Source organism: Pituophis catenifer, unplaced genomic scaffold (genome assembly GCF_029215685.1).
Source record: "Pituophis catenifer annectens isolate HBS135680 unplaced genomic scaffold, rPitCat1.0.hap2 SCAF_2, whole genome shotgun sequence".
NCBI classification, from domain to species: Eukaryota; Metazoa; Chordata; class Lepidosauria; order Squamata; family Colubridae; genus Pituophis; species Pituophis catenifer.
The window spans coordinates 79695822-79722549 of NW_027256882.1; the positions used below are offsets into that span (position 1 = coordinate 79695822).

Here is a 26728-nt window from a genome sequence, read left to right on the forward strand (position 1 = left end):
CAGAATAACAGATTAACTGGTCAAATGTTACAAATGAAATAGCTGGGGGGAGCAATGTTCAAAACAGCAATCATTCTGCATTGGTTTTTTTAAGTTTTTATTTTACATATTTATGTGTATGTATATGTGTATACGCACACACACACACACACACATACACATATATGGAGAAAGAGAGAGAGAACAGAATCATTTTAGTGATATGTTGAACAAAGCTTAATAATATCTCTTTGATAAAATAATTCATTATGTTATAAATTAGCTTTGAATGGACATTACATTTTTTTCCAATTAAAAATAATCAAGATAACAGCATTATATTAAAATGTTTTCTTAGTTTTTTCTTCTTTTTCAGTTATCTACTATGCATCTTCAACCATGAAAATTGTGGGTCATTTTCCAGCTCTAAAAAATCCTGTCATTTTCCTTTGGGGAAAAAAGGTAGGGGCATATTTTTTAAATCACAAATTAGAAACAAAAGGTATAAAGTCAGTTTAGTGTTCACTTTTCAATCATGAAAAGTAAGAAATTATTTTATTTTTTTTAAATTTAGTAAATCTCTGCACTATCCAGAGCAATAGAAAGAACATCCATGAACCTCTAAGAGCATGAAAATAAAAGAGAACGTAGGAAGGAAGGAGGAACACTTAACACTTAACACTTTTCTCCATTTTAATTTTGTAAACAGTAATAAATGTTAATTATAATAATTTAGATGCTTAAAGGCTTTTAATTTTTAACTTTTTAACATGCTATACTATAAAGTATAATACTTCCATATTGTTATACGTATGTGTATAATTTAGGATTATAAAGCAGAAATAATACAAAAGTGCAAATAGAGAAATATTTCAGAAATTCCAGAGGAAAAAATGATTTCAGTATATGCACTCCATATTAAAAAGCTTGCAATAAATGTTTTACCAAAAAAAAAAAATTCAAATTATTTGGAAATACAGTAAATATTTGAACCTATTTTTTTTTTAAATGATCCTTTTTAGAGCCCATTGTTGGAAGAGATGACAGAAACTTCTATTTGAAATTGATGTCAATATAAATCAAAATCCTGATTTTATAAATCAGGATTTTTTAATCCTTTAATCTTTTTTAATCAAAAGAAGATAACTAGTCAAGCCCCATTCAATCTTTTCAAATAAAATTAATCAAAGTCACAGAGGAAAAAAACCTGACATATCCGAATGAACAAATATTTTCACACGGCCTTTTGTGAACTGAACGCAATCCAACCAGTCTGGCATGTTACACTGTTCTTCAAATGGAACACAAGGAAAGGTCTGGTCCAGAGAGGAAGAGATGAGTGTGCGAGAGCTAAGTGTGACAAGATCAGGCCTAAACTTGTTAATGACTTTTTATAGGAATGTCGTAATAATGTGTCTCCTGTGTCAGCCCTGGAGCCATCTTTGGAGAGTGTCTTCAGGGCTGCCACAGCAAGCTGTGGGAACAGGACGGGGGAGGTGGAGATAGTGTAGAGTATGTAATCATGACAACATTCATTCCCTTGGGAGTCAAGGATGTCTCACCAGCACCTAGAAAGGTGGGACTCGATGTTAACTGGGACAGTGACCTGATTGGACCATGAGATGCAGCTGTGAATGGAGGGGAAGGAACTTTGGTTTCACCAAACTTTGGTGGGGAAAACACAGGGCTTTCAGATTCGGGTTTTCTCCAGATGTATCAATATGACATCTCTAATAAATTTATACTTTGAGGAAGACAGCTTCCTCAGAGTTTTAATTCTGTTGGGGGTATTTCTTGGAACCCTGACATCCTGCAGTTATTTGCACCCTGGATTAGGAAAAACATTTTTTAACTAAGAGTTTTTTTCTTAAACGTTTCCTTCTATAAAATATAGACTTATATCTTTGACCAAAAAGGAAAACTAAGTATTTTCTCACTAGGCTTTACTTGAAAACATAAAGAATACATTACTTCCTCCAGTGAATGGAAGTCCTTTTTTAAGATGATGTCTAAGTTGCTACCTAACTAACAAAAGAAATTCTTAAGGCAGAAATAAGTTCATCGCCATGTCACCTTTGTTTATCCAAATTCTTTTCTAAGAAGCAGTAAAGCAGAACCATTAAAAAGAAATTATACCAATGGATATCCTCAACTGCACACTCTCACTTGATAGAAGACCCCCTTTCTTGCTATAAAACGTTTGAAGCATATCTAATCTATGACAACACATAATTTTCATCCCTGATATTCTTATAAGTATGACTTAAGAGACATTTCAGTGTAGATAGCAAATATTATACTTCAGTCATTTTACTTGCTGTAAATAATTAATGGGATTAATTAATAGAACTCCATGTCCAATTATGTGGCTTCCAAAACATCACCTACTAAGTTTTCTAGGCTGTCAGACTTCCCTCAGACATTCTGAAATATTCATTATTTTTTTTCTGATACTTACCATAGCTGAGGAATTAGATTGCTCATTAAATAACACTGTTACATTCATGAAAGCATGAAATGCAGTGATGATGTTACTTAGTTTGGGTAATGAAACATCTGCAAGAAAACAACCAAGTTCAGAGAGTACCAAGGACCCCTCACAGATATATCTGCACACTTTCTGGAGATACCATTCTTTATAGAAATGTAAGACTTAACTGCAACTGAAGCTGGAGTTCTTATTCATTTTATTTATTTATTTCTGTACTTTCATTCACAACTAAGGTTGATCATTATTAAAGACATTTAATATTTTCTATAATAAAAGTACCATATAATCAACAACACTAGAAGTTATAGTAATCGATCTTTTGTTGTTTCTACTTCCACAGTGTTTCAAGTGTAGAAAACCAACATGACACAATTTGTGGATGAAATCGCTTAAAACAAATGCAGATACAGCTTTGATATAAGCAACTGTTAAATCCCCAGCAATATTTTAATTATAATCCTATGATATCAGACAAAGGGTTTTTTTTTTTAGTAACCAAATTCACTCATTCTATTGTAAAACTGACCTCACATATTTAGATTAGTTCCAAAGTTATGCTTTTTCAGCTAAAGATGTCCAATATCAACATCACCTTTTCTGCCCATTTAAATTTCTATTTCCATTTTCTCGAATTTACTGAACCAGAGTTCAAATGAAAAGAAGTTTTCAAGTCAGTAATGTAAATGTTAATCCACACATCACAAATTCATAAAAAAAGAAAATTCTGTTCATCTAAGAAAAGCTACTTAAGTGAACTATTTTTATATTATTCAATTGAACTTCTAATTATTTTCATTCTTTAAGTTATGAATCCTTCAAAGAATATGCTCTTCTTAAGTATGAATATATTTCTGAAAATAGCATAGCATTCTTTAACAAGAGCAATATTAAAGAATTATAGGTAGCTAATAGCTCCCTTTCTGACATTCTTCTAAGAAGGCAGGGGTCATTTTAGTACAGAAGCCTGCTTTCTAAACTTTTTTATACCTATGTATAAGTATGTATGAGTAAATGTATTATTTTTCAAAGTAAAGGAATAATATCAATATCAAGCATGTCTGATGAGAGGGCATCCCAGATAAGATGTTTAATACTTCCTAAAATTGAAGGTAGTCTTTCTCATTAAACATTTTTTTTAAAAAAAGTTGTTGTGGCTCATATACATACTGTAAATCCTTGGTCATTAACTAAGTTCAGGGATCCACCAAATGTGGATTTAGATTTCACAAGATAGTAATTCAGAGGAAATTAACTTACAATAATTATTGTCTTTTACTAGAATCATTGCCCAAATATTATGATAGGACTGAATAATTACAGTTCTTATTCCAGGAAGTGGGATCTCCAGAACACATGGCTAATAAAAACATTTTGATCAAATTGTAACTATTCAGGGAAAACACTTTAACACATCTCAGAAGTAATAATTGCATTAATCCATTGGTAGTAAGCACAGCTGTGCGAGAAAAACTGCTACAAAAATATTTAGCCATGGAGGGAGGGAGAGAGGAATGGATGATTCTAAAAAGAATGCCTATCATAAAAATTGCAGGTAAAAGCCCATAAACTCTGCAGTGTCATAGTCTAAAAACAATAAGGCAGAAAGGGCCCATTCTATACATTGTGTTGAACAAAAATGCAGTCATGTGGTGAAATGCAAATAAACTACTATGAAAGAATGTCTGATATAAATCATACATAAACAAAACACTTGTATTTTCTTCTTCTAACAATCTGAATGTGATGGTGAAAGATCACAGCATACTTTGGGAAGAACAGAAATACAAACCTACGGAAAACATTAAATCACTAATATGAAATTAAGCAAAAGTAAAACAAATATGTTTAGAAGTAGCATACAACTTGAATTAAAACAAAACTAAATGGAACAAAGCTTCTAACTTATCAAAAAGGCTTTGTTAAACGCTGGTTGCATATAGGTACTAATTATTGAGTACTAATGTTGCAGCACTACAATTAATAAATTGTAGATAATGACACATTAGAGAAAAGAGAGTCTCCTAAAAGTTCACCGCGTGCTAATTTCACAAGATTCGTGCTGAACAGTGCAAGACACATCACAACCCGGTTGTTTCATGTGAAACTATTTGTGTGCCCATATGTCAAAATTTCAATTTATAGGGCTAGTCTATTTGCATGCTGGGAGGAATGCATACATGCAGTGATACAAAACTAATGAGGACTCAATGCAAAAAGGTAGGAAATACTTTTAAAATTAATAAAATTATACAATATATACCTAAGGTATAACAGATACCTTATACCTTAGGTATCTACAACAGATACCTAAGGTATAACAAGTGCCTATCTTTTCTAACTATTTTAAAATAAAATTAAAATAATGAACCAACTAAAGCATTCCCCTGCACACCAGCCTCTCAAATTTCTCATTCATTTCTACCTTCCTATTTTCAAAATGAATATGGCATCTGGCTAGCTATTAAACTTCCAAATATATTCTGCACTCAGATTCAAGGATTGGGTGCCCTGTCTGGGTGGTAGCACCTCAGGTAACACTTGACTGTAATATCAATAATGCATCACAGATTATTAGATCAAGTCCACTTAAAACTAGCTGTAGTGTTTAAGTCCCATTTAAACCAATGAAACCGTAAGTAGTAAATAATGTAAATCTTGCTTCCAATGAGACTGGCAGAACAGTCTAAACATGTTAATTGAGAAGGCCTATGATAAACATATTGCATATACTATCAGTTGTACAATCTTTTAATTAAGCCACCAACATAGTAATCATTATTATTGCTGCAGGAATCAATAAGATTTAGAGAATTTTCTTATCTTGATCCTACAGAGCTTTGTCCATCAGGACAATGGTGTCTTATACTGTTTTCACCTTTATATTTTCTTACCACAAATCTCTGACTTGATTCAGTAGGTTGAACAACACTGTCAAGTAATTTATTAAGACTGTATTACTATTATTCTTCTCTTCCTTACTAGTATCTATCTCTTCCCACTTATTACTATAACCATGTTGCTTGTATCTTTCAATTTATATTATTTTTATTTGTTTCCTAGTACGATTTGATAGCTTATTAGTAAGCTTGACTATCACTAAGTGTTGGATCTTTTTATTCTTGATGAGTGTATTTTATTCTCCTTACGTACACTGAGAGCATATACACCAAAGACAAATTCCTTGTGTGTTCAATCACACTTGGCCAATAAAGAATTCTATTCTATTCTATTCTATTCTATTCTATTCTATTCTATTCTATTCTATTCTATTCTATTCTATTCTATTTTCTACTCTACTCTACTCTACTCTACTCTACTCTACTCTACTCTACTCTACTCTACTCTACCCTACTCTACTCTACTCTATTCTACTCTACTTAAAAAAGTAATACAAGCCAACATATAAGACAGTAGATACGTCTACATCATAGACTGTGTTTTAGCAGATTACATAACCTAAAAATTCCCTTTCTCCCCTGGCATATTCCTGTTCCTCCTGTACACCGTTGTGCCTGAGAGAAGGGACAGACATCCTCTGATGTCAGAGGGAAAGATGCAATATACCCTATGGCGCTTAGAAGGATGACCCTGGTGCCAAAGGATTTCAACCTAAAACAGATTTTAACCTTTTAACAATAAAGTGCAAATGTGATGTGTTTCTTCAAACATTGGTATACTTATATATCTCAGAACAACTAACAATGTCTTTGGTTATAAATACTACCAGAAGAAAATCCATAGCGATACAAGGAAATCTGTATGCAAACTTTCAGCTTACTCACTCAAAAGAAACAATTGACTATCACTGGTAAAGAGCTAATTGCTGTCTCATTCAAAATAATTGTCTCCAAAAATATGAAAGTTATATACATGAATTCAATGGTTTTATTTCTTATCATGAAAGTTCTATTTTTCTGTTCAGTATGTTATACATGAAAACAATTATGACATTTTATTTTTTATTTATTTTATTTTATTTATATACCGCCCTTCTCCCGAAGTACTCAGGGCGGTGAACAGCCATAATAAAAACAATGTACAAAAATAGAATTTAAAAGCAGATTAAAATAATTAAATCATAGGCCGAATTTAAAACTCTCATTTTAAAACCAATTTTAAAACCCCATTAAAACCAAATTAAAATCATTTATCCCATCAGAGCGGCTTGCTGGAATAATAGGGTTTTCACTGCACGACGGAAGGCGCGGAGGTCGAGGATCCTTCGTATGTCCAGGGGTAATTCATTCCAGAGGGCAGGGGCCCCCACAGAGAAGGCTCTCCCCCTGGGGGTCGCCAGTCTACATTCTTTGGCTTGCGGCACCCTGAGGAGGCCCTGCGTGAGCGTACCGGTCGGTGGGAGGCCATTTTCTGGACAATACTGTAAAAGCAACTCCCAACCTTTTGGGCACCGTAGCCCAATTCCTTGGGAAAATATTTTTTCCACAGACCAGAGTGGGCGTGGTTTTGCATCCTGCCTGCATCCCACGAATGTGACTTCGCTTGTTTGCATGGACTGGTTAATAGCATGCCACAGACTAATGCTGGTCTATGAACCAGGGGTTGGGGACCCCTGTTTCAGGACATATTTAACATCCTTGTATAGCCTACACCAAATTCCTTGTTCTTCTCCTTATCTAACTTCTGAAGTGGAGACAACATCATCTGGGTAACAACTAGCTGGGATTAAATGTGTATCTGGCATTAGTCCCATAGAACATGTAATGTTGCAAATTGTTTTCACATAGAAAACATTTGAAAGGAAACATCTGAAAGGAAATTCTGAGATTTAGCTTATAGTAACTATTATTAAAATATTATTAGATAATACTGTAGCACTAGGAGGAGGAGTCATTATTATTTGGTACGTCTTATCAAAGGAAAAGTGTCTTGATTTACCTGGATGAATACATGAAAATCACTTTCACTTAAAATTCTGCCATTGGCAGAAACTAATATTTTCTTATTCTTATTTGTTCCAAATGTTTCTTTTCAATGCCTTTTCAATTAAAATAAAATGGTAATAATACTTACTCCCAAAATTCCATGACTGGAGAAGTAGCATTCTGCAAATATTGTTGAGTGCAATTGCTCATATTAAGTCTCTGAAATTCCACACAATGTTCTATAATAGAACAAAAAAAATTATATAACATTTGCCTTATTTTTTTTTATGGAGGTAATGTGCTTTAGTAATTAATTCCCATTATACCATTCTTTCAATATTTTCCCTTTGTCCAACGGAAATATAAGATGTAAAATTTCTAAAAGTAGAAACAGGCTTTACAAATGACAATGCTTTGCAATTCAAGTGATTACAATTTAATTCCCAATGCATATTACTGGCTTGAGAACCATCTGCTATAAGCAGCAACCTAAAAGCTTTACTCTGTTAAGGGAGAAAGTAGCATAATCCTACTGGTAAAGCTGGTGTTCCGGAAATTGGGGAAAGAAAAAAAATTCTTCATAAGTGAATTGATACATGTACTAGCTGGATAATATTCAATATTAGATAAGATTTCTGAAATATATGCCAAAAAATTACTGAAATCCATGAAAATTCTTGGATTTAGCCGAACACTATAGAGCTGATCAAAACTCCAAAGCTATTTAATAATATAAGAATGGTGATAGAAAATTTCAGTTCTTAATAAAATTAAACTGTTACAGAGATGAGATTAAATACATCATCAGTCAATTGCAAAAGGCAGCTTCACTCAGAACAGCTTACATTCTGCAACAATATCTGCAACACCATCGAACAGCCACATCTGCCTGGAAGGACTGAATAAGCAGACAAAAAAGGCAAATCCAATGTAAACATCTGGCTGACTGTATGATGAACCATTTAATAAATTATTATTATTATAAAATTTTATTCATTAAACATGAAACTCAGTCAACTGAATATTTATTATTATTGGTTAATCAGATTCACAGCCTTTGAGGTTGGCTAATAGCTGAGCAACTCGAGTCCTAACCAAGAACCTAGGAACTGTTGGAGGATGTAAGCTGTTCTGAGTAAGGTGGTTTTTATAGAGTCAAAATGTTCAAGTCCAGTAAATTTAGAATTTCTAAATAGCGGGGTAGCCCTTTGGGTATTGCTCCAAGGGCTCCAATTACAATCGGGACAACACACAATTTCTTTTTCCACAGTCGCTCAACTTCAATTTGCAAGTCCCGGTACTTTGTGATTTTTTCTTGCTGCTTATCTTCAATCCGTGCATCACCAGGTATTGCAATGTCAATGAACCATACTTTTTTCTTTTCAACTATTGTTATGTCAGGTGTGTTGTGGACCAAGTGCCTGTCAGTCTGAATCCTAAAGTCCCACAAGATCTTGAGTTTCTCATTCTCTAAAACTTTCTCAACCTGATGTTCCCAGTGGTTTTTGCTGTACTCAAATCCAAACTTCTGGCACAATTTCCAGTGAATGATATTAGCAATGCGGTCATGGCGTTGTAGGTAGTCAGTTTGTGAAATTGTGCTGCACCCACTGATCAGGTGGTCGATGATATTATTATTATTATTATTATTATTATTATTATTATTAACATTATTATTATTATTAACATTATCTCACTTTTGTGCTAGTACCTGTATTCCACTCATGACCACAGGTTGCCCAGGGAAGCTCCATTGTGAAGCAGTTAAATAGATAAAAAATAGCCCATGCTAAAATGATGATATAGTAAACATTCAAATGTGCTTCAATGACCTGGGTGGCATATCCAATCCCTGAAAAATAATGGAAAGTAATTTTTTAGCCATAAATGGAGACAAAAGCATGGGTTAGATAGCAAACAGGCTCAATGAATACTTGACATACTCTAGTTTCTAAAACAGAATCCTCCAATTTTGAGAGTCTAAATGCACTATGTACAGTAGAAGTTTGGCTGTCTCAAAGGCAGAACCCAGCTGACCCTGAAAAAAGGCAAGCAGGGATAAACTAATTAGCATTTGGATGCGGGACCATCAGGAAATCCCAAAGCTACAGGCTAGACTGAAAACAAAGGCAGGGGCTGAGAAAAATAATACCCAAAAATAAACTGATTAAAGGACCCAGGAAACAGTTTTTAGGTCTTTTTCTACTTAGCAAATGGGCACATTCCAAATTAAGAATACAATAGGTCAAACTTTAATTTATCACTTTTTCCAAATCCTTTTAAGGTTTGGCATACAATCTTAAGCTAAAGTTCATTTGTAAGGCAAGCAAATATTTCAACCTTCCATGTTGCAAATAGGTTGAAAAACTGAGACAATGACTTTCCCAAGAAGAAAATTCTTGGTCCAAATGGAATCCCCAAATTTATACCTCAGACTCTTATGCTGCATTTTTTATTAGTCGGATAATGTAAGTAAACACAAAGAACATTCATGAGATCTTTGCACATTCAAAGGCAATTAGGCGATTACTATACATTTTGTTGTCATTAATGGCAACAAGATTTGAAATGTTCTTTCCATTTTGAACACTGAAAATTCAGTCTACCTGTAAAATATTTTTGATAGTCATAAAGGTGCTTCTGTATCTATACTCACAAAAATACTTGAATATGTATAGCAAGGAAAAATGAATATGATGTATACCTTCAAACAGTGGGCAAACTTTTCTCCAGCATGTAATTCCTCCTTCGCTAGTAAATTGTCCCAAAGCAGTTTCCAAGAAAAACACTGGTATTCCACAGCAAATGAAGAAAATGACATAGGGTATAAGGAAGGCACCTAAAGCAAACATTGAATAGATATTATTAATGAGACCTAATTGCTTAGAAAGATAAAATTAGACATTTAATTTCATGTATGCAATTGTTGCACAAGACTATCCATAATACAAACAAGATATGGCTTTGAGTGCAAAAATAAATATTTTAATTTTAGTTAAATTTTGAATAAAATCCTATGCAATTTTTTGATTATAAACTACTATTTATATGAGCCGAGGTGGTGCAGTGGTTAGAGTGCAGTACTGCAGCTACTTCAGCTGACTGCTAGTTCAGCAGATCAGCAGATCAAATCTTACCGGCTCAGGGTTGACTCAGCCTTCCATCCTTCCGAGGTGGGTAAAATGAGGACCCAGATTGTTGGGGGCAATATGCTAATGCTAATGCAATATGCTAATATGCAATATGCTATATGCTAACTTTGTAAACCGCTTAGAGAGGGCTGTAAAGCACTATGAAGCGGTATAGGAGTCTAAATAAAAAAAATATTTACTTACAGATACAAATGGATGATGTTTATCTTTAGCTGGCTGCCAGATTGAAAATAGTTTTCATGTGAAATTATACCAATTTTATACATATAAAAATTATAAACTTTTCATGTTGGAAAGGTATTTCCAAAAATATCAATGCAGAATGCCAGAGGATATGAGCTCAAAAGGTATGATTTCAGATCAGAAAATTAAGTCAATCAAGAAAGTATTAATCATTAAGTAAATATGATGAACTTGCTAAACTTCTTAAAGTATGGAAAAAATTTTTAATAATATGATTTAATGAAGCTGTAATATATCCATTAGAAAACTTCATGACTGTGCAATAAATAACAGTAATTTTAATCTCTACCAGCAAAACCTACTTAAATCTACCCAAAAATCAATCTGAGTTGCATGCAATTCCTTACCATACAGAGCTGAAACCGATATTTTTTATAAATAGACATTAAATTCCTGTTTTAAATATAACAACACTCGAATGGACTGTACACTATACATGCTATTAGAATGAACTTAAAATGACCTCATTGTAGTGAGTTTATAGAGTGTTTATTGCAATGAATCCTACTTTCACTAGAAACTGAAATGTGGAAATCAGATATTGATGATTATAATGTGATGGATATAGTCCATAACCGATTTCTGCTCATTAGTAGCATTCATCATACAAAGAATGTATTATGAAATTTTGCTTCACTGGAACTTAATCTAATGGATGCTGTGCACACTAGACAATTTTATCACTCTGTTTTCTATCATTATTCAAATAACATAAAGTGGCAAAAACAATGCATCAATATATGAGTATGTCCTCTTGTGGAGGACATGAATCATTGCTCATTCTTAGGATTGCCTCAATAATGAACATATTTTTCTCCATTATTTCATTAAAATGAAATTTCATTGTATTAAGTTCTTACAAATTGTATTCTTAAGTTCTTACAAACTGTTCACTAAAAATAAGTGAAGTTACCAGACAATCTGATAGGAAACTGTGTTAATAAATAAATATATAGTTATATGTTATGTATATTTTTAATAATTATGTACTTTTCCAGTTAAACAATACAGTACATTAGTATCTCTATGCTTCTTTCAAACTAATTAGTAAACATTCTTAGATACTCTTCTATCTGTGGCATGCCACAGTACATATAATACATTGAAAACTTTAAAGCATGCAAAAACAAAAATATCATTATTTTTCAAATTCTACAGCAAAAATGCAATATTTGAAAGTATGCTTTATTACAATGGAAAAAAGCTCAATACATTCAAATGCTGTTAGTATTAGTAATTGTTCAATATTTAAATAGAGTAGTAGAAAAGTATTTTTCTAGAGAAGTTTATCTTTGAAAACCTTAATTGGTTCCATAACTGGTCAGCTTTATAGATTTATATCTATGTAAGTTTTATTAATAATGTTACCCAGTGGTGGGTTGCTCCTGGTTCTGTCTGGTTCTTGCGAACCGGTAGTAAAAGTGGCAGAAGGCTCTGCCCACCTGCCCGGACGTCATAATGGACGATCTGCGCATACACACGCTCCCGTTGCAAACCGGTAGTAAAGGGAAGTAGAACCCACCCCTGATGTTACCACAGATAATTATATTGGAGTTACTAGTTCGGAACCATGCAGAACATTTGGATCAACTGCATAATCTTAACTGTTCAGTAAAAGCACTTCTATTTTATTTTACAAATTCATTTCATTTTTAGTTTTGCTTTAGAGAAACATTGAATATATCCTAATGCATGCTATTCCAATTTTCCTAAATATATTTTTTTGCTTATTTATAGCTTGGTTTTCTAAGGCTGCCCAATTTATCACTGGATGAGATACAAAGTTAAAAGTGTGGGCCTGGGAAGCATTTTAGGAAGGACCATTCTTAATATTCCAGAGAGTAAAAAGAAAAGAAGGGAGTAATACTTTCAGTCTTGCAAGATTCTTTTGATGTAATTTACAGTACAATAAAGATAGACATAGTATTTGTCTAGATTACCTTGCAAGGCTAACATAATCCTATTCTAGATTTCAGAACCTATTCATTCCTATTGTAAAATGTGTCAAATGCTGAAAACAAAAAAATACAAGATTTCTTGAAATAATGCAAAGGAGTTAACCCATTAAAATGCAGGTAGAGCCTTTGGCCAATAGCACTTTTGTGCAGTTCCATCTTGTGTGCCACTTGTAATTATTTCTGGAATGGGAGGCTACATTGACAGCCTTTATCTATTCATGATTAGGTTATTGCAACCCCCTTTATATGAAAACTGCTATTGAAACTTTAGCTGGTTCGATATATAACAGTCTATTTAGTTATGAATACTCCTAAATTTCCCCATGTGAAATTTATGCTGTGGCAACTTCATTGTTTGAGGGATTGCTTCAGAATACAATTTAAGGTATTGGATGCCATTTTTAAAGGCCTGCATCAGAGCTGTCAAACTCCCGTCCAGGGGCCAGATGCGTCATGCGCTGGCCACGCCCATGCCCGGTTTAGCGAAGGGGGAAAAAGTCCTGATACGTGACATGACGCTGCTCTGACGACATGAGTTTTACACCCCTGCCCTACATGGTTAAACTTTCAGTTATCTTGGAGATGATCTACACTTGATAAAACCCTGCTCATCCAATTTGGACAGGAAGAAATGGCATGCAAAAGGAATGACAATTTGAGGGCCATTATGGTTAAACCTTCTCAGTGATTAACATTTTTCCTCATTTTTAATGACTTTTCCTTCCATACTATATTTCTGAACAATGATGAAGATCTGGTGCTTCAGGACTACTTCATAGGTAGGATGGATTCTTGCAGTGCTCCTGAGATGTAGGTGCATTTTTTGTGATGTAGAGGCCATAGAACTGATTATAATTTCCTTGTGGTGTTATTTTTTTGACATTTTTACTGTAAACAGCTAGGAAATGTTCACCTTTCTGATTTCTGACAGGACAGAAATCTGAACAAATTAAATCATTTAATCAATAAAACTAAAATTTCAACGTGGCATCTTGCCAGCTGTGGTGCTGTCTGAAAATTATGGTCATCGTAAGCCACATGACAGAAGTTGGGGAGCTCTGACACAAAATAGAAATGGGATATGGGAGGTTTAGAAGTCACATTGTGACGTATCCGAACAATGGCAGATTAAATTTCTCTATATAATTCCTTTGAACACTCAATCTATTACTCATATTGACAGTCTGTTGTACCAATATACAGCAATCTGTTGATTTACTTGATACCCAAACTGGACCTCTTATCAAAAATAAAGTTTCACCTTATATCATTTTCTTAAGTACTTGTATATTTCTTCATGAGCCATCACTATATTCAAAAAGGATACTATTATATACACATAATCAGGCAAAAATGAATTATATTCTTCATTCTAGCACAAAGCTTTATAAGAAGAAAATGAAAATGGGGCTGTAAATCAGTAAAGACATTTGGTTCACTGGAGTTTCCTGAATAAAATATTCCAAGTGAGTTATTTCCTTTATTTAAACAACAGCAAAGATACGACGAGTAATACATTGCTGCTCTTAACAAAACAATACATTTCTAATAAACTGCACATCTAAATATATTTAAGTGAATAGTGTAAAAAGTCAAACAGAATGTATTTGCTTTTATTATACACTTATCATTATTTTACTAATGCATCTAAACTGGAAAATAAGGGTAATAGGGTTGATCAGCTAATAAAAAATAGTTAGTCATGTAGTATAAAAATAACTTGCCTAGGTTCAGCATCATAAAATAAAAGCATGAAGAACAGACTAGCAGTCATCAATAAGTACAATTAAACAGAAGGTCTCACTTCATCTTGGTTTCCTGCCACTATGAAGCAACAGAAGGCAATACAGAAAAGTAAACACACCAACACATCATGCTTTTTTTAAAAAAAGTAGCAAAGGCAACAGGCCAAATACATGTTGATACTTTTCATTTCAGCAACAACATTAATTGCGGGACATTATCAGCAGAAAAACAACAGTGAAGAAGAAACACCTGAACAAATTATTTTAGCCCCATGAACTTTGGAAGTATGAGGATTTAAGCCAAATTTGAGCTATTGCTCTCGGCTTCTATAGCTAACATCCAGATCTAGGGAGAATCCAAATGTGGTGGACCTCAATTCCCAGAATTTCCAGCTAGTACAGTTTTGTCAAAGTTGGAGATGGCTACAATCTGTTTTACCACAACCAATTCAACATAGCATGGAAAAATGTCCTCTTAAAAACAGTCAAACATTCTTGCAAAACCCATGGATTGAGTTGCAGAATTGCATTATAGCTCAATTCTATACTTAACACAAAGGGATGAAATGAAATATCCAAGGGAAAATGTATTATTGTGTAACAGACTGACATGCTTCAAATAAAATCCTTTATCAAGGCTATCATTACAAAACAAAATCTCATGGAATAAATTTGAGTGTGTAGCTGAAATAAAAATTTTACATTGTTTTTGATGTAATATTTAACAAGGAAATATTTTAAAATGATACTCCTAGTATTTATGTTGTCTTGAAACTACTGAAACCGATAACTTTAACAAAATAATTTCATTAGTAATGGGGTTACTTTTTTTCTTTCCTTGTAATTTGTTTTTCAATGCCTGCCATTCTCTTTTTTTGCAAACTTGATACTAAATACCCACAGCATAATCTCTCTTTTTGGTTACCCTATTCCCAGTGTAATGATGGAATTTATAAATATATTTGCCATGCAAATGATGGCATTTAGATTATACTGACATTTCATTCCTGCATTATATTAGTTGGAATATGGCTCACAATACCATATACCCCAAAATATTACAGTTTGTAAACTTATATCCAGTGTCATGTCATGATCACATACTTAATTTATCATGCTCACCAAAGATCAAAGAGTTGGTAGCACTAATAAAGCTTCTGACTTGCTTTCAAACAACATCCATACGATAAAATAAAACAAGAGTATGACATGTAAATATTTATTTTCTAAGAAAGTAATAACTCCCAAGAGATTCTAAGAAGTAACTTGTGCTCTATCTTCAATAAGCAAAACAAGATACGACCATTCAAGTTATACTGAATGTCAATGTAATCAAAACATTCTTTTCTGTAGACAATATGGCTACAAATTACAATTCTATACAGAATTGTACGTAATGTTGATAGCTCTGCATACTGTTATACCTAATAATCCAGGGAAAAAAATCCAAGTACATGAATTTAAAGAAGACTAATTGATTGTGAAGGATAATTAAGAAAATTAAAGCTACCAACCACTAACCCTTGGTAAAGAAAACCATAGAGTTTGCAAAATGAAGCATGTACCACAGTTTTGAATTCTTTTTTAAGCTCCCCAGAGAGCTTTTAATACAACCCATTTTGCCTTGGGTCCAAAACCAATCTAAGTGTTTATAAGCCTCTTCATTAATTTCCATCAGAAAATGAATAACAACCATTCTGGCTCTAAATTGAATGCAATTGGCAGGTCTTCTTTTAAATCTAAAGGGACACTCATTTCAGACAGACGAGTTTTGTGCAAGAGTAGTGTTTGAAGTCTGTGAGTTGGTATAAAATGGACTATTATTTTAAAAGGTCCTATGAAATTAACCTGTAGAATGTTAAAGGGAGAGGGGCAGAGGTAGGGATTTCATTTATTTAGAGAAAGAACAGTTTGAGGCTTTGCATTTTTTGCATGGATGTCATCAACTCGATAGGTTTCTTCTCCATTCCTCTTAAAAGCATTTTAACTAAAAGGAAACCTGTGCTAAAGTTTTCAGCTGATTGAAAAGTAAAAATGTTAATTACAAAACAAGTTTTCTGTTTCTCTCCCCTGTTCGGGATTTTTCTCTTTTGAATTGTGTGAAGGAAAATCTGTTTTGTGTTGTCTAAATCTTGAAATTCTGAAATGGCTTCAGGAGCAACTCTTTGCTTTGTGAAAGTCTATCTTTGCTTATGATAAAATCTAGCTGTTCTATTGATCATTGAAAATTTGGGATTTACTGAAAGCAGATAAGAACAAAATTTGCTATAGAGAACAGATTTCCTATAGAGACCCATTGGGGGTTTGGTTCTAAAGCAAACACTTAGGATTGCAGTGTCACATCAAGCAAACTCTATATATACACCTGTTGCTATGACTTACAGAAATAAAACTTCAAGTGAAAAAATAAATGCTAACTTTGCTTAAAGTTACCCGTTTTTAAAATCTCAGTTTGTTTTGAAAATGTTTAAAGATTTTATTTTATTAGATTTATTCTTGTCATGTTTATATAAATGTATATCATGGAAACATGACTGACACCGATACACTCTTTATTTTAATATACCATCCTTGTTCAACATGCATTTAATGAAGCTGCTATTTGCCAATAATTATAGGCTGATGATGGGCTTACTCTTTTCTAACTTTTGTCTCCAACGACAAGAGGGAAATATTTTACTTTAAAAATTAATCATCATCAGTCTCTGTACTAAAGTACTAATCACCCACTTTCAAAAGATCACAAAACTATAAGTACAACTACAGTAAACAAATCCATCTCTACTTTTATCACCTGCCCTTTTCTTTCCGGTTTGTATATCTAACTCCCTTAAATTCCATTCCATTGCTTGATAGCCTCCTGTTGTCTAAATATTAACCTACCATGATAACCCCCCCCCTCACTCCTTTCCCTTACATTAAGCAAATTCAATGTTTTAGCAGGTGGGCAAAGCACGTGCATGCTCTGCACTTAAGACAGGATGCCATCTTACCTCCTCCATTTTTGTAGCAGAGATATGGGAATCGCCACACGTTCCCCAACCCAATAATCTCCCCTGCCACAGACAGCACAAATTCAATTTTATTGTTCCAATGGCCTCTTTCGTGCACCTTCTTATCGTTGCTGTGGACCAAATTGGTGCTGGAGGCTTCAGGATCCGGAGCATCTTCGGGTTTGCCATTAATTATAGGGATAGCCTTTTCAGCTGTCATGACTCTCTCTCAAAGCCTGGAGAAGAATATAAAGAAAGGAGGGGAAGGGGAGTCAAGACGGCAGGGATGCTCCTTGTAACCGCTTTTCCCCTTGGACCACAAACGGGTCCGCTTTCGCATCCTTCACAAAAGGACCAAAAAGCGCAGGAGATGCTCTGGCCAACTTCTCAAGATCAAGACACCTGCTGATGATGGGCTGGGAGGCGACTTGACTTGGGAGAAGTGAAGAGCGAAGCGGGAAAGCCTACCTGTTTTTCTCTCCTCACCCACCCAGCCACCCACCTTCCTGAACCAGGAGCCCAGCTTTCCAAATCTGCCCGACCTGCCTCCGACGCCTCCCTTTTTTTTTCTTTTTTTTTGGTGCAGACTAGGGGAGAAGGCCAGATTCTTCCACTGAGCGCTACTCACCCAGGACGCCGGCCGCGCTCTTGGCTAGAAAGGAAGAAGAGGTCGGCGCTGGTTCTGCGGCTGCCGTCCACCAGACCTTTGGGCCGTCCTGTGGCACTGACGCCTGGGGAGGGAAGGAAGGAGGGAGGGAGGGCAGGCGAGGCGAGGTGAGCTGAGCTGAGGCAGGCGCCCGCGGCGGAGGCGGCAACCAGCAGCGAGGGAAAGGCGCGTGATAGGCAGCGACGGCTTTGCCTTCGCTCTCGCTCTCTCTCTCTCTCTCTCTGCGCGCTGTTGCTGCCCGGCTGCAAAAGCTGCTCCGCTCCGGCCACGCCGCACAGCCGAAAGGGATTTAGACTGCTCAGCCTATGCGGAGGAAACGTGCAACAACGCCCCCCCCCCCCACACACACACATACACACCCTCCAGCCCACCCCACGCCATCGATCCCCTTTCCTCCGCCCCGCTCCTTGCCTCGGTCCCACCTCCTCGTAAACTATCGGGGGGCGACCTACCTTGAGTTGAGGGGGGGGGAATCTGCTTACCTACACGCGACGGCGAGGCTGAGCGCGCACGTTAGGAACACCGCGGGCGGTTTTAAGGCAGCCGCGTTTGTTTTGAGAGGAGGGCGACAGGGGTAGACTACTCTACTCAAGGAGTAGACAGCCTTCAGTTCTGCCTTGCAGTCCGTGGGAAAGAGTTAAAAGCCTGAATTCAGCTACCGCACCCTGCTCTCTGGGGCTTTTGCTCCAAAGGTGTTTTTTCAGACAGAACCAACAGAGATTCACACTTTTTCAAACAAAAAGTGTGTGTGTGTGTGTGTGTGTGTGTGTGTAGCTGCCATCTATGGAGATTCTCAGTCATCCAGGCCATGGTTGTCCCAAAGGTGCTTTTTCAAAAAGGCAACTGGACTTTCTGGGTTTTTTTCTTTGAAGACGTTTCGCTCTCATCCAAGAAGCTCCTTCAGCTATGGCTGGATGGTCAATCACCTCTTGAAAAAGCACCTTTGGGACAACCATGACCTGAGAATCTCCATAGACATTTCTTTTGTTCTTCTGGACTGTATATAGCATCTCTGGTACCTGGTTCGGAGGTTGCCTAGAACCAGAGGAGGAGGAGCAGCACTTTTGCCCTGCTTAGTCACCTTACCTCTGGGAAATATTTAAAATGTGGCTTGAGAGGAGAAGACATTTCTTCCCTTCCCACCATCACCCAAATCCTTCCTGGTGAACCAGATTCCTTCCGGCCATCTCACTGGGAGAAGGGAGTGGTGGTGGGAGCTTCAGAGGGATTCCATGCGACCTCTTTTTGGCAACTTTTCCAGGTGTTCTCCTGATCTCTTCCTCAGCAACTCAGATGATCTGTTTAGCTTTGAGAAGGCAGCAGGAAGAGCTAGGTTTGCACGGACAACCCATATGGAAAGGAACAAGCCTTAGAGTACTCAGGGGACCTACACCTACTCTTTGTTTCTGTCATGCTGGATCATGTGTGGGTTGGAAGTAAATCAGCCCTCAGATTGGACTGGGGTAAATGAGCCATGTATAGGCAGACTATAAGGGACCATAAGTAAGTGACCAGCAGCTGGACTCAATCACAGTCACCATCAGTGCAGAATGTTGCGAGTTCTAAAAGTTCTAAACCAGATTAGGGAGAGCTAATCATGGAGAAAATCTAGTGTGTTCACTAGGAATTAAATGGTACATAATCAAGTAAGGTCTCCATGGGACAAAAGGAGAGAGAAAGTAAGAGCAGCTACTGTCTTCTCTTGCTTACAGCTTTCTTTTGCTCACCTTGCAAGTACCAAAATCTGAGAGAAAATGTTGAAGACAGTAATCTAGTTGAAGAATTGCAGTTCCTTTTTGCAGTCTTTGATCAAGAAACAAGAAAAGAGCTTAAATCAAAAATGTATTGTACCAAATGATGCTTAATGTTATGTGTTGGAAGGAGGGAAGGAGGGAGGGAGGGAGAGGGGAAAGAAGGAAGGAAGATCTGAAAGGATTTGTAACCAGCCAAATTAGAGACTGAAGAAGAAAAGGGGAGCATGTCCTACATTTCTGTGAGGAAATAGATATATAGATGATACTTGTAGAAGCTATATTGTGGCTCCTGCAATCCATGGAAACAAAGTGTGAGAAAGGCATATCTAAGGGCTGGATTTCAAATAATTTTAAGAATTTGAAAATAAGATGTTTCAGAGAATACACAGTTTATAGGAGGAAAGGAAACTTAATGCGTGTGAAGTATTGGTGGGAATAAAAAAAGTATAAATGATACATATCCATTGTGTTTGATGCAGCGTTGGTGGGCTGAATCGATGGACATTTGCCGGCCCTGTACACTTGGAGCTATTTAATACCGAAGCAAATTGTGTGTGTCATTAATGTCACACATGAATGATCAGGAAAGGCATACTAGTTCTAGTGCTTTGATAAGCATGATTGTATAATATGCATAACTGAAAACTTTATCAGATTGGTGCTTTACATTTGCATGTGCCAAGAATATCTTAGATGTACACCTATGAATATAATGTGTGACATCTTTCAGTACTTGGTTTTATTTTCACAGCTACAACCATGTGTTTGTTAGAAATATGTGATATGGTAACTGTGTTAAATAATATGGGTTTGAATAAATGACAAAGGGATTAGTTAAAACCCAGGAATATTAAAATTAATATTTAATATTAATTTTAATATTATGAAACTATAATTGATCCTATAATATTAGTGATATATTTTATAAATGAAATGTCTAAGCACTAATGATATGATATACTTGAGGGATGTTCTTGAGAATTGCTTCAATGAGTTCAAAACAGGGAAGCTTCTAGCATGCTTTCACAGAAATCTTATTTTAGTCAATAGATTGATTCCTAGATTATTGTGCGTAAGAATGTTGCCTTAATTGAAAATAAATATTATTAACCATTGTTACAGCCACTATCATACCCTTCCAGTAAGTCCCCAGAACAAATGAAGAAATGTGATGAATTACTGTAATGTCACAGGTACTTTGTACCAACGCAAGTTAGGATAAGTCCTTGAGCATATGGCTCATATTTAATCTAAAAAAGGAACTATACAGGTGAATCATTTTAAAATATGAATCACTTTCATAAAAAGTAAGCACAGTGAAATAAAAAATAGTGTTAAGTAAACATGTTTAATCATGCAGTGTTATAAATAACCACTCACCATTATCAGTAAGCACATTGTTTTCAAAAACTGCTTTGTTTCCTTAGCTTGACAAAGCTTTAGTAAGCTGAAATAAAATTGTCTATTAGTTATTTTATTACTTTTTTAAAGTAATAAACCCAATCTATTGTTAACCATTGCCCACGTACTGTATCTTGAAATCTTTTTTATTTTATCTTTGTTTATTAGATTTTGATTCTGCCTTTATTACTTAATAGTGACTCAAGATGGTGAACATACTAATACTCCTTCCTCTCTTATTTTTTGTACAGTAACAGCCCTGTGAGATGAGTTGGACTGAGAGAGTGTGACTGGCCCAAAATTATCCAGCCAGTTTTTCATGTTTTAGGCAGGATTAGATCTCATAGCCTCCTGGATTCTAGCCCGAATTCACAGCTACCTAGCATATAATGTAAACTCATACTACAGCCATAGAAAAAGATAATACAGCCTGAGCAACATGTGATCCACTGCATACAGTTCGCACAATGTTTTAAAATCATTAATTCATACAAAACTATATGCACAAGTAAAGTAAGTGTTTTGTTTTGAATCCAGAACAAAAAAAAATCCAGTGTTTTGGAAGTCCTATCAAGTCAGTCAAAGTGGACTGAGGTTCATAGAACCAAAACCCGGAACATTTAGATTCTTCTGAGTTTATATAAAAAATAAAAATAAAACGGGGGTCTTAAGAGCAAGTAGGATTTCCTCTCCAGTTCTCCACATGTCCTGCATACTGACCTTTCTGCCAATTTTCCATTGCCTTCCTTTCTCCACCAATATTCCTGATCTCAAATAAGATATAGCCATTTGGATTGCCCCTTTGCTGCCATGTACCACCTCTCTTGATAAAATCCTTGAGTTTTTTTTCCCACTTCACCCAAAAATACAAATACCTGAAAAACCCCTTTCATGAGACATAGATTATCCAAAACTAAATGTTTTTGTACTCCCTCCTCACACACATTTTTAAAATTCAGAGCAAGGACAAATGAGTTTGCAAATGTTTAGTATTTATTTATTTGTTTGTTTTTTAGATTTTTGAAGGAAACATGTTTGCATATAGAGAAGTATTCAAAATGGTGACTGGAAAGAGATAGGCTATTTTCAGCAATAACTCAGAACATATTTGGATCATTACTCAGCCATAACTGAAGTAATATAAAGCCTTTGCTCATTATTACTACCAGTATTTTGGCCCAGCAACTGTTAGATAAGTCTAGAAAAGTTGCTAATGGTGAAATGATCACAGGTAGGAAGAATGGAATAGAAGAATACTCAGATACAAAAGGTACAATTTTGAAGATAAGAAGCAAAATGAAATGATTTTGTGAATGATCTGCAAGTGTGTAAAGCACTGTAGAACAGGAAAGGTCAACATATGACCCTCCAGAATATTTTTTTCACATTGGCTGTGCAGGTTCAGACTGATAGAATTTTGTATAGATGGAGTGGAAGAATTCAATCCATAATTGCTCAGAATTAAATATTCTAAAGTTCAATAGCAATTCTTCCAAGGAAGCATGAATTTATACAAGATGGCATTACCTTATGATGTGATAGATTCTGGCCAATCCAGTGACCCTGAGTGCCAGCCTAGCACGATATTAAGAAGAAGACAAATATTAATTAAACCTTTCCCACTTTTTAAATATAAAAATAATGCAACTTGCCAAGGAAATCATAGAAGCTATTAACCCTTCCTCCTGTCTCTAGGAGTGACATAAATCAACAGCTGACCTGGGGTCATCACTGGGTCAAAAGCATTTTTTTTTTTGTTATCTCTTCTTTGAGGTTGAGTGTTTATGACAATTCTTCAGTCCTTAAAAGGGAAATCATATGTGTAGGAATAAGCTTTCATTTGATGCTTTAAAAGAAGCTAGATTAAGTTTACAGTTCAATCCATTGTCCCAAAGGTGCTGGGACCAAAGGAAACTTCTTGGAAGAGAAGCGAAATGTCTTCAAAGAAAAAAAACAAGAAAGTCCAGTTGCCTCTTGAAAAAGCTCCTTTGGGACAACCTGGATGGCTGAGAATCTCCATAGACAGTTCAATCATTTTAATTCATTTAAAATTGTCATGTCACATGTTTTATGCATACTCTTCCATTGTGGGGGTTGATATAAGCTGAGAGAAACTTTAAAACAAACCTAAAAATGCGAAAGTGGGATAGGTTACAGTGTTATCCATCATTATTTATTTATTTATTTATTTATTTATTTATTAAGCTTATATGCCGCTCTCTCTCCGGAAAGGACTCAGAGCGGCTCATAGCAATAAAAACAGATAAAATCAATATTAAGTGTTAAAAACGATTAAAACTCCCCTTAAAAACCCCTTCAGTCCAATCCGGCCTGGTGAAATAACCATGTCTTAAGGTCACAGCGGAAAGTGCGCAGGTCAGGGGCCACCCGGAGCTCCAGGGGGAGTTGATTCCATAAGGTAGGTGCGCCCACAGAGAAAGCCCGTTCCCTAGGAGTCGCCAGACGACACTGCCTAGCCAACGGCACTCTAAGGAGGCCCTCCCATATTGTCAATGAGAAAATGTTACATTATCTCTTCCATTGGGGAAAAAACTCTTAGGTTTGGTAATTATTTAAAGCTAAATTACCAGATTTTTTCTGTTTTAGGTGCATTGTGTAGCTTTTTTTTTTGAATGAGGAGTTTTTTGCTTTTATTTGTGTACATTTATTTGAAAATAACTATTGACGTAATTATTTTTTTAAAATTATCTGAGTTTAAAGTTTCTGTAAACTAGTGGAGTAACTACTTGTAGTATTACATACAGTAGATTTCCAAAATGATTTAAAAAAGTATACATACAAAACAGTTAGCCCCTGAAGAAGATCGCACAGACGGATTATGAACAATGGCATGATGAAGTAGCAACAATAGTGCATTGCAAGAAATTTCATTTGCCTGCAAGCAAGAACTGGGTGGGGCCACAAATTACACAAAGTAGTAAAAATGAAGAAGCTAAAGTGCTCTGAGACTTTAGAATTCAAACTGACAAACACCTGCCACACAACAGCCCAGACTTAAAAACTGTCAATAAGAAAGATAAAAATTGCCTCAACAGCTGATGTTGCAGAACCTTGAGACAGCAGAATAAAACAGAAAGAACTGGGAAAAAAATGACAAGATACAAAGTTCCCTGAAAATGGGCTCCAGCACTAGCCTGAAAACTCGGAAGACAAAAACTCTGATCCCGGTGACCGATCCAGATTGGATCCTGCAAAATACAAAGACTTCCAAATAGAATGACTGTGGGGAGGGGGGAAGAAAAAAGAAAGAAAAGAAAAGAAGTAAGAACAGTGCCAATAGTAAATAGGCACCTTTTAGTACAATCCCAAAACAACTGGAGCACTACTTTAACATCATTGGCATTGACAAAATCATCACCAGTCAATTGCAAAAGGCAGCTTTACCTGGAACAGCTTACTTATTGTGCTCATGTACTGGCCCATATGATCCTGTAAGTTTGGCGATTATGATGCTTGGTAGAACTTCCAATGTTGTGGAGGCAGGTTATTGGTCGGTAGTTGGACACAGCTATTGCTTTGTGAAGGTCTTTCATGATCAGCACTGTCCTTCCTTAGGTTAGCCAATGTGGGAGGGAGCCTGCTATTAACAGCTGGTTTATCAGTACTAGTAGGCATTCATGCAGTGCTGTTAATTGCTTTAGCCAATAGGTGTGGCTCATGTCTGGGCCAGATACTGTTTAGTTTTCCATGTTCTTGATCCCACTGTTGGATGTCTGATACCGTGACAATGACAAGTTCCTAGGTTAAGAGATTGTTCTCCAGACCTACGCTTCGCACTGGTGTTATGTATGTATGTGTGTGTGTGTGTGTGCATGTGCAGGCACTCGTGCATTTGCGCACATATGTATATCGTCAGAATTCTTTGCTCAGATCCCAGGAACAACATCAGAACTCTCTGTACAGATAAGTGTAGTGCTAAGAACAGTTAAAATACTGGACAAAACTTTCAAAAGCTTCAAAGAAATGCTTTGATCAAATCACCCAACTGAAGCTGATTTGTGGGTTGAACTGGGACATACTCTTAAGTAGAAAAATCAGACAAGTGGTTTTGAAGTGCTAAGTACCTCTTTGAAGCACATTCCAGGTTCTATGGCTTTTCTAAAGTTTTTGGACTTGTTATAAATACTGTATAATATTGCACTGTCGAGTGACATAGCTGGAAAATGCTGAGGCAGCATTGAGTGGTGTGATAAGCTTTCTGAAGTGGGTTGCTCTAGGCCTGCCACACAGCTGAAGAGTTCAGAAATTTGAATAGGAGCTCAGGATTTTGTGGTAAAACTGCAACACTAGGAAAGGTTTAATTTCCTGATCGTGAATGACTATGTACCAGGTGAACGCTTCAGGTAATGGCCCTGTTTTTTTTAAAATTTTCTAAAAATTAGAGGTGAAGTGTTAAATCTACAAATGTTTTTCTTTTCTGGACATGTGCAAAGCCACCCATTATTTTTAATATTTTCTGAGTATATTCAAAGTTACTATATTTTTTGGAGTATAAGACACACTTTTTTCCCTCCTAAAAGAGGCTGAAAATTTGGGTGTGTCTTATACTCTGAATGTAAGCCTGCCCGCCTGCCAGCCCCCACCCTTCGGCCTCCACATGTCCTCTTCCTGGCTGCAGAGATTGCCACCGACAATGACTTGTGTTTTTGGGGTCCGCACGTCGCGTTTTCAGCCTCTAAAAACTCTGAGAGCCCTTCAAGGCTGCAGGGGTCACCAAACCACATTGCCGCTGATTGCCGTCTGAAAACATGACATGTATGGAGGCTGAAAACACGACACGCGGTGCCCAAAATGACTATCCGGAACAGCTGCTGCCTTCTCTTTACTCTTCTGCGCTTCACCTGCTTTAGTCACCGGAGCTCTCTCTGACAATCAGCTGTGCTTTTGAAGCTCTTTTTCAGCCCCAACGTGGCGCTTGCGAGCGAAGCGATCCTTCATGCTTTGCCTGATTTTCAAATTGCTGCTCCCTCCAACTATCAGCTGTGCTTTAGAAGCTGTTTTTTTAGCCCCAACCAGTCCCAACCTCAAAACCAGTGAGTGAACTAATGTGCTAAAGCTGACCAGGCTAAGGATGAGCCAGATGAATACCTGTTAGGTGGATTTTTCCCCCCTATTTTCCTCCCCAAAAACTAAGGTGCGTCTTATACTCCGGTGCATCTTATACTCTGAAAAATATGGTACTTCTAGAAATGATATATTTTACAGCTTGGTGACTTCTCATTCAGGGATCTTCATAGGATATTATATTTATTTATGTATTTATTTAATTTATATGCCACCCATCTCACTGATAAGATAAAGACATCAAGATGATGTCTATGATGAAAATCCCATTTATTTATTTATGTGCATCAAATGAGCTGTGCTCTTAACAATAACACTTAGACTTATATATCTCTTCACAGTGCTTTACAGCCCCTTCTAAACAGTTTACATAGTCA

The 26728-nt window shown here is 36.0% G+C and overlaps 1 protein-coding gene across 1 annotated transcript in view; it reads right to left on the reverse strand.

Moving 5' to 3' along the window:
• SLC6A11 (solute carrier family 6 member 11) overlaps positions 1–18097 on the reverse strand; it is a 114859-nt gene extending 96762 nt beyond the window's left edge. Inside the window, exons 1-5 of the mRNA XM_070933672.1 lie at positions 18073–18097; positions 17445–17680; positions 10058–10192; positions 9065–9205; positions 7502–7592 (exon numbers count right to left, since the gene is read on the reverse strand). Coding sequence (XP_070789773.1) covers positions 7502–7592; positions 9065–9205; positions 10058–10192; positions 17445–17664 — 587 coding nt within the window. The 5' untranslated portion in view covers positions 17665–17680; positions 18073–18097. The remainder of the gene's footprint in view (positions 1–7501; positions 7593–9064; positions 9206–10057; positions 10193–17444; positions 17681–18072) is intronic.
• Between the last annotated feature and the right edge of the window lie 8631 nt (positions 18098–26728).